Below are 12,470 nucleotides of genomic sequence, written 5' to 3'. Positions count from 1 at the left end.
CTTTGTAGGAATTTTTGTCAGAAAGTGAAAATGGACAGCACAAGCTAAACACGATGCTGTTGAAAGGAGAACTTTTGAGTACTGTGTTGCCCAAAGAGAAAGCTGAGGGCATCCAGGCCAAAGTTGCAACCGCCAAAGAAGATTGGAAAAATTTTCATTCAAATCTCCACCAGAAGGAATCTGCCTTAGAGGTATAATATAGCCAGGCACATGGATAAGTTCTCTGTGGTTTGTTGTTGTAGTCATCGTTGTCCATTAAAACCAGACTTTATGTCCAAATATGGTTGCCAATGATTTTGGTCATTCCTCTATGAATACTAATGGGTAACCGGACAACTGTAAGAACCAGCTCGATTTTTGAAGTAGGAACCTCACTGAGGAATTCGAGAGCCTCTTGCCTAGTAGGGGCTGTCATCCTAGGCTTGCAGTATCCCACCAGAAATGATTGGGTTTTGCTCTTAAACAATGTCACTTAGTCATTCATTTGAAATCCCTCAAGTCTGGAAGTCGTTCTAGGAGAATGAACAGAAATATCCATGTTAGACTACAAAATGCTATGGATGATAAAATATATGGCAACTAATGCAGATAGCAAACAGTAGGCTTTTAGAAGTTAAGTATGCAAAGAGCCAATGGTTATGCAAATTTCTTTTATCCAGAGACAACATAAGTTGAATTTATTATAATCATAATTACCGCCATGATGGAACTGTTTGTTTTTTCTTGTGAGATCACCTGTTTTGTGTATCAGCTCTTCTCTTAGAGGAAAATTTAGAGGCATGGAGAGTAATTGTTTCCCTTTCACCCAACACTTTCTGGCAGAATAGATCCTTTATTTGATGATGACCATAATTAATTCAGGATGGGAAAGAATAATAATAGAGAATTAATATCTGGAGAGAGAAAACGTATGTTCCCTCAATTCTTCCTTAGCCCAAGACTGTTGTGATTGTTGTTTGTCATGGCCCCTGTTCTCTCATGGCGGGCATCGTCCATTTACTAGAGAGTGATAACCATTGTGCATTGCCTAGAAATTTACTCATAATCTTAAAGAAATCTAAGTTACTGTAATGTGGCCTGAGTGCTGAAGCATTGATTGTTGAAGGTAGTACATCTAGCGTCGATTGTATGATTACCTGGTCCAAAAGATGTCCAGGAGTGAATGGGCAGGTGAGGATTCACCTGCCTTTATGCCTTTCTTCCCTTCCTTCCCTTTTTTCTCTTTCCTTCCTTCCCTCTCTCCCTTCCCTCCTTCCTTCATTTCTATTAGGAATAAAATAGAAAACAATACGTGCCAGCCACTATGTTAGGGATACAAAAGGGTTAGTCTCTTCCCTTTCCTCAGGGAGTTTACTTTCTAGAGAGTATAGTATATAAAGAGATGATTGCAATGTAATGTAGATACATTCAGGTTATGGGAGTCATTCAGAGAACGATGCAAGTAACTCCACTTGGAGAAACTGAGGCACGGTACAAGAAAGATGTCATTTTAATTGATCCTTGAAGGCTTAACATTCTTTGAATTTGCCAGAGCTGACCTGTGTTTCAGCCAGAAAGATCTGCATATACAAGGCCAGGTGTTGTGAATGTCAACGATGGAAGACTTTGAGAAATTTGACATCCACGTGGAGTTTTGTGGGAGGAATAAAAAAAATAAGATTGGAAATGAGAATTAGGGAAAAATAGGAAATGTCTTATATACTAAGCAATCTGATCTTGACTTTTATCAGGGTTTTCTTATCTGAACCCCTGAACAACGTTTATGTTCTCAATTTCTCCAAGGATGTAACATGACCCGTACTGTTATACATGCATAGGAATGAGGTTAATTCATTACATAGAATGGATGCTTTAGAATACTAGGGCTTAATTCTCTCTCAAAATCCTACTTGAAAAAGGCTGAGTGAGGAACCTACTGGTCTTCAAGCTGGAGATAAACTTGCTGGAGTGTCAACTGTGAACATAGTGTGGATGAGAATGGGGAAGCTGTGAGACTAGAGAAAGCTTCTCATGATGGTTGAGATGAGAGAGTTGAGGGCCCGAATTAAGGAAATGATGATGGATAGAGAATTTATCCCTAAGGTAAGACACAACAGGATTTGGTAGTTAATTTCACTGAGGGGCATGGGGAAGAAGGAAAAGCTAAGTGTGAATCTAGTTTCTAGTTTGGAAGATGGCCTGAATGGTGATGCTGTTATCCGAGATGTGAATAGTTTTGGAGAGGATAACAAAAATTAATTCCATATAATAGATGTTCAGTTAAATGGGCCTGGAAGATATTCAGTAGGTAATGCCAGGAAAGTAGCAGCGACCATGAGTAGCGGTCCAACAGAGAGGGTAGCCGTCCAGCAGCAGGGCCAGTGAACATGGAGCAGAGCAGCACCAGCGTAAGCACTGAATATGCATCAGCGCCTGTAACCCTCATAACTATTCTCGGAGGTACGAACTCCCTTATTTCTGTGTAGAGGATGAGGAAACTAAGGCAAAAGGTGATTACATAATCTGTCAAGTTCTCAGTGCTAGTAAGTGATGGCGACGGGGTCAAACCCAGGCTTTCTGGCTTAAAGTGTTGCATAAATACAGTTCTGTAAATGTGGGGTTTTAAGAGTTAGAGGTGGTCATTGAAACCTTGGGAGAAGTAATTGCAAACACATGCAGAATAAACATTTAATAGGAAGTCTCTACAGCCCTATAGACGGGAAGCGTAGGAGAAATGTTAGGCGTCGTTTGACTTAGTATTAGGCTCTTCTTCCTGCTCCTGGGGCCCCCTGCTCACACCCTTTGTCTTCAGTCCTTACCTAAGGAACCCAACTATCTTGCCTTGGATGTCTAATGCTCTGCTCCTTAACTCTATTTCTTTGTAGAACTAAATTCCTTAAAATGGTCTCCAGTTTGTCCTTGGGGGGCCCCTTGAGAATCCACTAGCAGAATGATGGAAACGCCTTGAATTTATGAATTTATTTGATTATTCAACAAATATTTATTTAGCATCTTCCATCTGCCAAGGACTAATCTAAGGTCTGGAGATAATAGCAGATAATACAACAGAAGAGAACCCCTGCCCTCGTGAAGCTTAAATTTTAGTAGAATGCTCTAGGAATTATCCTGGTGTCTTATATTTGTGAAGCACTCTAAGTTTTCCAAAGCATTCCTACAGCTACCCATGTCCCTAAGAGGGGACCATGGCAGGTGTGACTCTCCCACATTGTAGATAGTCTGGATCAGATACTGATGGAACTGTGAGCTATTCTCCCACAGGCTCCTGTAGCCCTTGTCACTTAGCTTTTCAGCTAACCTTTGTGGATTATTTCTTTGATAATCCATAAAGCTCTGATTTAAATTTAAGTTTAAATTTAAGTTTAAAAGCCTTTAGTCTGTTCACATGGTAAAATAAATTTCAAATTCTCTTCAGCTTGGCATTTTTATAAGTAATAGTGGATACGGACACCTTTGCCAAAGTTAAATGGCTCTGTATAAAACCTTATCAAATACATTTTACAGCTATTAATGTCTACAAAGTATCTGTGAAAGTAATCACAGCTTCTTATGTAACAAACAGAGAACACTATTTGGGTTTTTTGGGGGGTATCACTATAAATTAAAATAAAGAAATTAATTATTAAATCCTAATAAACATATAAAAACCATATGCTAGTTTTTGTCCCATAAATTAATCAAAATTGACAAAGTGTTAATGTTCATTTACATTTCTACAAGGTACCAGTGGTGTGCCATGGGCCCTCCCTTCGTGGAGCTTAGAAGCTAGTGTGGAGACAGGGCATGTCTGCATGAGACGAAAACTCACAAGCCTGCCCAGTCTGTGAAAAAACACATACTGGGGGCACCTGGGTGGCTCAGTGGGTTAAAGCCTCTGCCTTCAGCTCAGGATCGAGCCCCACATCGGGCTCTCTGCTCAACAGGGAGCCTGCTTCCTCCTCTCTCTCTACCTGCCTCTCTGCCTCCTTGTGATCTCTGTCTGTCAAATAAATAAAATTTAAAAAATTTTAAAAAATTTTTAAAAATTTTAATTTTTTTTTTTTTTTTTAAAAGCACATACTGACTGATATAAACAACAAATGTGACAGAAGTTGAGGAGTGGGTGTGAACTCTGGTGTGGGCTGGGTAACGAGGCCAAAGCTCCTTGTTGAGAAACTTGTGCCTAAAAGGATGTTCAGAAATTATACAGGTGCTAGGGTGAGAGTTAGAATGTCCTACACATCGGGAACAAGGAAAGAGGGGAAAGGGCAAGGCGGCCGGACTGTGTGTGCTGGGCTTTCATTGCCAAGTGAAGGTCTTTGCACTTGCTGTTAAGTATTTTATTAATCCCTAATGTAATCTAAAACCTCGTAGAATCTAAAGATCCAAATGAAGGACTTTGAAGTAAGTGCTGAGCCTGTGCAGGACTGGCTGAGCAAAACGGAGAAGCTGGTGCAGGAAAGCAGCAATCGCCTGTATGATCTTCCGGCAAAGAGGAGGGAACAGCAAAAGCTCCAGGTAATGACACCCTCCGCCTTCTGGCCACGTCTTCACCCCCATCCTCTGTTCCCCTGGCATTCAGGCGGGCCCCTGGAGTCACGTGCTGCTGTCTGGAGACGGAGTGTACCCCTTCCCGATTTCTGAACAGATTTTAATGTTTTCTGGCTTTCCTTTGAGGTGCGATCTGTTTCCGTCCTGTAGTCTAAGCCGCGTGTAGCCTGGAAATAACAAAGCCGCCGGGGGCACACCCGTCGCTCCCCGTGTTTATTTCCGTGTTGTTTGGACCAAAGCTTCGTCCGCGATGTGCTTTTCCCCAGCCTCTTAATAGTAACTTGCTTGTGCTTTTCAGTCTGTCCTTGAGGAAATAAACTGCTACGAGCCTCAGCTCAACAGGCTAAGAGAGAAGGCTCAGCAGCTGTGGGAAGGACAAGCTGCCAGCAAGAGCTTTATGCACAGAGTGTCGCAGCTGTCTGCTCAGTATCTAGCTCTAAGCAATTTAACAAAGGTAACGCCCACCATGTGCTGCGTGGGTGCGTGTGTGTGTGCGTGTGCATGTGCGCGCGTGTGTGTGGCACTGAGGCCGCAGATCTGGAGTCTCGTTAGGGTTGTACAAAGGTGTGCACAGGGTCAGGAATAAGGTGTGTAAGTGTCCTTCCCAACCTTCCAGTCTGAGTCGTGCTTTTGTGCTGCGTCACCGTAGTGTGGTTGTCTGAAAAGAAGCAGAGGTGGTTTCAAAGACTGAAGAGACTTCCAATCTCTACTATTGGAAATATCTTCTTCAATACTGAGGTGGTGTGTTCCCCAAGGCTTTTAGCTTGAAGACTCAAAAGTGTAAACATAAGGCAACATTCAGAGTTTGGGATCTAAACAATCTCAGATTGAATGATTTTAGAAAAACGCGAATTCAAAGCAGTTTAAACTTATTGGATTGAATATAATGAGTTTGGGATCATTTTTAAATCATAGCTGTCAAGAATGTGTTGATTGAGAGTTTCATTTTGGATTCCGGAGTAGAGCTCAAAATCAGCAATGATTTATATCACTGATGAAGTATCTTTTCTAGCAGCTTAGGAAAAAGTACATGGGGCACCCTGGTGAGCTAACTTAGCGCATTCAACAGGCAGAAGGCAGGCTCATCTCGAACTTCTTTGGCCAGGTCTACCTTGAGCTTTATGTGGCTTCTAACATTTGTTCCCTAGATTTGTCTTCGGCATTTCAGATCATAGAAAGTAGGGAACCTGCTGTAACACAGCTTCACCTGTTTTGCTGTGGACTTGCTTCTGGTCTGCTGATTTGGATCCTCAAATAGTCTATGTTTATAAATAGTCTATGTTCACACCCATTTTTTTCCTGTGAATAAATTACTTCTTATTTGTCCTCAGAAAAAATGGCATATATCTGAAATTAGAAAGAATTAAGGACGTCTTATTCCTTTGTATTTATCTAGATGTCAAAATCAGTAGATATATCTGTGAATACTTTAAGAGCTGGAAACATAGTCATAAAATCCTCACTAGAGTCAGATATAACCTTTAACTAATAAGTAAAATCATATCTATGGTCCCAATTTTTAAAATTTAGAGCTATTAAGAAATCTCTGATAGTTTCAGAACTGGCTACAAGGTAGGTCATACGGATACAGGGTATCGGTTGAGCCAAATGCGGTATGGGAAAGGTAGAAAATACTCTGATTCTCTTCCAAATGAGGCATTAGGAAGAAATTGTGCTGATTCCAAAAAAAAAAAAAAACCCACAGTTGCCATAAAAAGAGCAGTGTTTAAAGTGGGGGGCAGTAAATTATCATTGTAATTGTTCTGCTTTTGACGCAGTTATTCCAAAGATGCTCCCCACGTCTCCAATCAATGCAGACGTGCATTGTATCTGTGCAGCTCAGAAACCTATGCCTGATGGCTGTTATTTGAAACCAGTGGTTAGCTTTGTGACTGGAGCATCTGTAGGCAGTAGAGTGGTCATGCACAGCTGGAAAATGATTTCTGTCTTTTCCAGGAGAAAGTGTCGAGATTGGATAGAATTGTTGCGGAGCACAGTCAGTTCTCCCTCGGGATTAAAGAGCTACAAGACTGGCTGACAGACGCTGTTCACATGCTGGAGTCCTACTGTCACCCAACATCCGACAAGAGTGTGCTGGACAGCAGGATGCTCAAGCTGGAGGTGTGCACTTTACAGAGAAATGGGCTCTAATTTCCAGAAGTTGTTTTTCTCACAATGTCTCAAAGCTCTGTCTGTCTCGTGTGATTAAGTCACAATCTTTCCGCAACAACTCTGAGACGGCTCTGGGGGTGCAACCCTGTTTGCAGAGCATCTCCGAGTCATCTGACCCCAGACATGTCCACTCATAAATGCTTTACAGAAATTAAACTCAAATTGCAACCCAGGGTCGTTACTTGTTTGATATAGGTAAGAGGTGAGTTTCAAATGATATCATAGATAACATTTATTCTTGGAAAATATTTTGATGAAATATTTTTAGAGCAAGATATTTCCCATCTTGGTCAAACTCACTCGTCTGCCTGTATCCTGGTCAATTCTTGGTCAGTTCTTCTCTTATCCCAGCATATTAGTTCTCTTTCACATTTGTGATAAAATTCTGCAGTCATTTGCCTGACAGTCGTATGCTGGGCGTCTTGTCGGAGATTAGCCCTCTGTCTTGATTTCAAGGACTCAAAAATGAATGAAATGTGGTCATTGTGCTCGAGGATTTCATGGTCTGGGGCTGGAGGCTGACCCGGAGAAGACAGTAACAGCAGAGAGGCGAGTGCTCACGGTGCTGCAGATAAACGGGAGGAAGAGTGGGGTGTGCAGGAGGGACTTGGTTGGGATTCTGCAGAGCTTTCTCAGAAAACCTCACACCCAGACTGAGATTTGAGAATGGTACCAGCAGAAGCCAAAGCCAAAGAAAACAAAACAGCATGGCGTGGGAGCAATTGCTAGCAGTTCCTTCTTGCCACAACACAAAGTGATGGCAGTGCGGGGCTGACAGTGACTCTAGATGCTGGCAGCATCCGGATTAGGGAGGGGGAGGAACTTTGCTTTTTAAGCGGTAACACCAGCTTTATAACTTTGAATTCAAACTTCTTCTATAGAAAAACAAGAGTGCCTGGGAAGACCTTGAAATGTCTAGATTAATATACAATATCAACTGACATATGTCTTTAGGCTTTTTGTGCCAGAGACCTTAATATTATAAAGCTCTTGATCCTGTGACCTTTGAAAATCCGTGAATTCTGTTGTAGTCGATTTTTCTCTTATCAAAAACCAGTAGCTATGGTGAACACTGGGTGCTGTATGCAACCGACGAACCACTAAACTCTACCCCTGAAACTTATTTAAAAAAAAAAAAAAAAAGACTTTGAGCAGACAAAGAAAACTTGTGGATTAAAATTTCAGTGGAAAGAAGGGATTATACAGAGAAAAACTGAGATCTGAAAAGCCAAGTCCACTCTGAGACAGGCAGGTGACTGGGGACTGGTTACTGACACTCACCAGCAAATGAGTCTCCCAGCTGCCACCCAGGCAGCCCGAGAGATTCATGGCTCAATGCAATCGTATGTCATTCTACTATCTTCAGGAGCTGGGAAAGTTAAAGCCGGATACACTAAACATGCAAATGACAAAGGACTTCTGTATTGGCTCTTATAGGCTCTGTTATCAGTGAAACAGGAAAAAGAGATCCAGATGAAAATGATAGTGACCAGAGGGGAGTCTGTCCTGCAGAATACCTCTCCGGAAGGCATTCCTGCTCTCCAGCAGCAGCTGCAGAGTGTGAAGGATATGTGGGCTTCCCTTTCGTCCGCAGCAATTCGCTGTAAGAGGTAAGGGGAAAAAAAGCTGGCTCCTGCCAAGCCATTACCGAAAGATCAGTATGACAGCACGGTAGAAGACTGCTCCTGGGGTTTTCTTCCCTTCTTTCTTTTCCTTCCTTCCCTTTCTCTCCTCCTTCCTTTCTCTCTCTCTCTATCTCTCTCTCTTTTTATTAGAACAAAAGAAACTTACAGGTATAATCTTACATTCAGGTTGGCCTGCCATGCCTATGTTTTAATATAACTCCATGTATCTTTTTGTTAGTGTTCATTGCTTTAAAAGTCACAAGGTAAAGGTTTCATCACTTCAAGATACATTATTTCAACCAAGTAGTTTACTTGGGAGGTAACCCCAGGGAAATACCAGTAGGGGCTGGAGGAGAGAGACCAGGAAGGAAGGGCCGCTGCTGATCAAGGGAGTGTTCTTGACCAGGTCAGCCCGCGGACAGCTGGAACTGAATCCGGCCGGGCCATGCTGGGAGCCCGTGAAGAACAGGGTCTCAGGGTTCCCCAGCGAGGACTGGGGAACTAGAATGTTTGTAAACAAGTTCCCCCGAGTGTCCGGAGGGCGGTGGAGAGCGCTCCCAGGGAGAGCCACCATCCCTGGCACTTCTCACCTGTGTTGCCCTCAAGTTAGGCAGGCACCAGTGAGCAGAGAATGCCCTTGGGCCAGGAGGGCGCGGGGCTGGCGGTGGGCAGTGTGTGCTGCGGGGGTGTGCTTGGAGCGGGAATGTGGGTGGAGCCTCTGCCACCAAACAGCCCAAAGTCTGGGAGTGAAATTAGGCACATGTGATTAATGGGGTCGGAAAACAAACATCCACGTTGAGGGAAGGAGTGCGTGATTTATCTGGAAGGGAAGTAATCAGGTTAGACCAGTTCCGAAAACGTGACCCTATTTTTCCATTGTGATTTTCTGATTTTTAAATCTCATGCGAGGTACTTACGTGCTTGTTCTTGCTTGGTGCTTCCGTCTTTTATTTATTCCTTTTTGCTCTCCTCTGGATGTCCTGCGCAACTTGATGGAGTCAAGTGTTGCTTCGCTTCCTCTGTAGGGTCTTGGCTCCAGAAAAGCCTCAGACAGTGGGTCTCTCCCGGTTTTGCCCTCACGCCTCTCCCAGGGTCTCGGGCGACCTGCTTATGGCTTCTGAGTTTTATGTCCAGTCCCACTATTCCCCCTGCCAGCCTCGGCTTCACTGTCCTTTGCTTCCGGGGGTCATACTTGCCCGGGACCCAGACTCAGATTCGATAAGCCCCGGTCATTGCGCCCCTTCCAGCCGGCTGCGGTCCTCATCTGCGGGCTCGCTGCTGGCGCCGTGGACAGAGCAGGTGCAGGTAGAGATTGGACAGACTGGACATTTATGGCTTCTCAATGTAGATTATTGCCCTTTTGCATACCTTTCAGTCAACTCGAAGGAGCTCTTTCTAAGTGGACAAGTTATCAGGATGACGTTCGGCAGTTTTCCAGCTGGATGGACAGTGTGGAAGCCGGCCTCAATGAATCCGAAAGGCAGTACGCGGAGCTGCGCGAGAAAACCACTGCTCTGGGGAAAGCCAAGGTGGGAGCTGGATTTCAGATGCCCTTTGCCCTCTGGCAGGCTTCTTCAGAAGCCAGGGTTACGTAAAAGTGGGACTACCTGGATGCTAGGGCTGTATACGTCGGTAAACAGTATTTGGGGCTTTTACTGCAATTTCTAATGGCTTCTTAAACCTGACTTTTATTTGTGACTTTTTTATTAGTGAGCAAAAATCTTCTTTTCCAGGAAAACTGCATAGATGTTCTGTGATATGTTTAAAATTTGGCAACTTGTAATATCTTTCAATATCTTTATGCTGATCATCATTAGGAAGTAAAAATGCTTTGTGTTTATGACATCTTTTGTACTTTTGTACATTTTCTTAATGCTTATGTTAGTATAGTGCTACGTATATTTTTAAAATAGATGATAAGTAGGTAGATAGAAAGAAAGATGATAGATAGATAGGTAGATAGATATTAGGGAAATGTAACTGAGTTCTTTTGTTCATAGTGGTGATCAAACAAAAAATTCTGGAGACCTTTGATTTATGTCCTTACTCCTGTGCCTATTTTTGGGAGGATCTGTTCTACCTCAGCCTCATCACACCCTAAGCAGTGTGTACTACTTCTGCCCCCAATTCCTTCAACTTCTGATATTCTCATTCTGAGTTCATCTGTGTCATCCTGTGCTGAATATCCTAAATTAGAAACTTTATCATCTGCAGCTCCTTCTCTCTCTTCCCTGCTTCAAATGAGGCATTAGGTCCAGCTGATTTCATCTCAGAAATGTCTCCTGACCACAATCCGTCCTTCTTTTCCTGATTTGCAGCAGACTCCGAACTGCTTGTCTCTTGTCTCCATCTACTGTTATCTTCATATAAAGGTGGATGCCTCACTCTCCTGCCTCAGGGATTGTCTATGGTATCCGACCAGTCTTCCCCACCTAGTCTGTAAGCATTGTCACCATCTCCTTTGTCACCCTCCCTTCCTTCACTCTCCGGCGCTCCTTCCACCCATGGCTTCAGCCTTACTGTGTTTCCTGAAAAGGCCACTCGCAATGGAACAAAGAGTCCATGCCTCTGCGGTAATGACCTCGCTCTGCTTCCACAGCCGGCAACTTTGCACTCACCTTTCTGAACAGACAGAAGTCTTTGCTATGATACCACCACCCTAAGCTTACTTAGTTCTTCTGTTCTCTGTTCTTCATATCTCTCTATCCATTATATTAAATATATGCTTACATCTCTCTCTCCCCTAGCGGATAAAGGTGCTTAATTTTTTTTTTTTTTTTTTGGACCCTACCATTTGACTCTCTGACACAGAGAAAATGCTGAATAAAAGTAACTTGAATGACTAAATTGCCTTATGGGACCTATGCCAAGTCTCTTAATATTTTAGGTTTTCATTTATGCATCTGAAAATTAATTTAATCATAGTTATCTACCTTGTAATTGTATTGTGGTAATGATTTATTTCCTAATTAATTAAATTATTCATCTATTCAATAAATACTGATTGAGGGCTTGCTACATGCAGGCGTCATGCTCAATTCTAGGTGAATAAAACAGAGGACTGTGTTCTGGTGGGGAATTAAACATTCTTCCGAGTGCATGAACCGATCAAGAATTATAACTGGGGATAGGTGCTCTGAAGAAAGAAAGCTGTGAAAGGGGAATGTGCACAGAGCTAATGCAGATTGCTTGGGGTCAAGGAAGGGACAGAAAAGTCTCTCTGAAACAGCAGAGTTTAGACCATGCCCAAAGGAATGTCATGCAGAGAAATTATTCTGGGGAGGTGGTGGGAAAAGAGCAGTCCAAATGCAGTAATCAGCGTGTCCTGAGGAGGGAGAGAGTCTGGCTCAAGAAGGGAACTTAAAAGAAGGGCCACATGTTGCTGGAACAGAGAATAAAGAGGTGTGCTGGCTGAGTGGCAGGACCCTGGCCACGCGTCACCACGTGGGCTAGCCGGAGGAGCTCCCCTCGGTCCTGACAGCACAGGGAAGATAGTCGATGCTTTGAGCTGAGGAGTGACAGGATTCTGTTAACAGTTTTAAAATGTTTTATCATGCAGGCTGCTGTGTGCAGTGGGGAAAAAGAACAGAGTGAGAATGGGTAGCAGGGAATCTGCCCAGCAGGATATTGCAGAAGTCCAGTAAGAGACAGCAGCAGCGTGGGCTAGAGAGTGTACAGGACGCATGGGGACAAGTGTCAGGATGCAGTGAAGAGGTAGAACTAACACGGTTTCACTGTGGCTGGAATGACAGAGAGCAGGGAGAAAATGGCCATCTTAGAACATTGGGGTGGCATGTGGCGGCATTTACTGCTTGATGAAAAAGACTGCAGGAGAAGGGGAATTGGGGTTTGGTGGGCCTGAGGAGGTATGGGAGTGGAAAGGAGCCCATTGGGGGACCAATTAAGTCTCCAAACTTCGATTCCGAAGTTATTTGGAATCAGTATCTCAAAGTTCTGAGCCAGGTACCAAATAAATGTGCGTGCACACACACACACACACACACACACACACACGCACACACACACACACACACACACACACACACATGCTCGTGCACACACACACACACACACACACTCTCTCTCACACTTTATATACATGTATAGACAGATGGGTCTGTCGATCTACTTGTCTGTAGGTAGATA

The 12,470-nt window shown here is 43.4% G+C and overlaps 1 protein-coding gene across 13 annotated transcripts in view; it reads left to right on the top strand.

Moving 5' to 3' along the window:
* SYNE1 (spectrin repeat containing nuclear envelope protein 1) overlaps positions 1 to 12,470 on the top strand; it is a 464,771-nt gene that overhangs the window by 240,388 nt on the left and 211,913 nt on the right. For all 13 annotated transcript variants that reach the window (XM_059401283.1, XM_059401282.1, XM_059401288.1 and 10 more), the window contains 6 exons: positions 9 to 191; positions 4,351 to 4,494; positions 4,826 to 4,981; positions 6,484 to 6,648; positions 8,137 to 8,309; positions 9,700 to 9,853. In XM_059401283.1, coding sequence (XP_059257266.1) covers positions 9 to 191; positions 4,351 to 4,494; positions 4,826 to 4,981; positions 6,484 to 6,648; positions 8,137 to 8,309; positions 9,700 to 9,853 — 975 coding nt within the window. The remainder of the gene's footprint in view (positions 1 to 8; positions 192 to 4,350; positions 4,495 to 4,825; positions 4,982 to 6,483; positions 6,649 to 8,136; positions 8,310 to 9,699; positions 9,854 to 12,470) is intronic.

Source organism: Mustela nigripes, chromosome 5 (genome assembly GCF_022355385.1).
Source record: "Mustela nigripes isolate SB6536 chromosome 5, MUSNIG.SB6536, whole genome shotgun sequence".
NCBI classification, from domain to species: domain Eukaryota; kingdom Metazoa; phylum Chordata; class Mammalia; order Carnivora; family Mustelidae; genus Mustela; species Mustela nigripes.
Note: the sequence above shows the minus strand (reverse complement) of the source record. Positions and strands in the feature narration are given on the sequence as shown.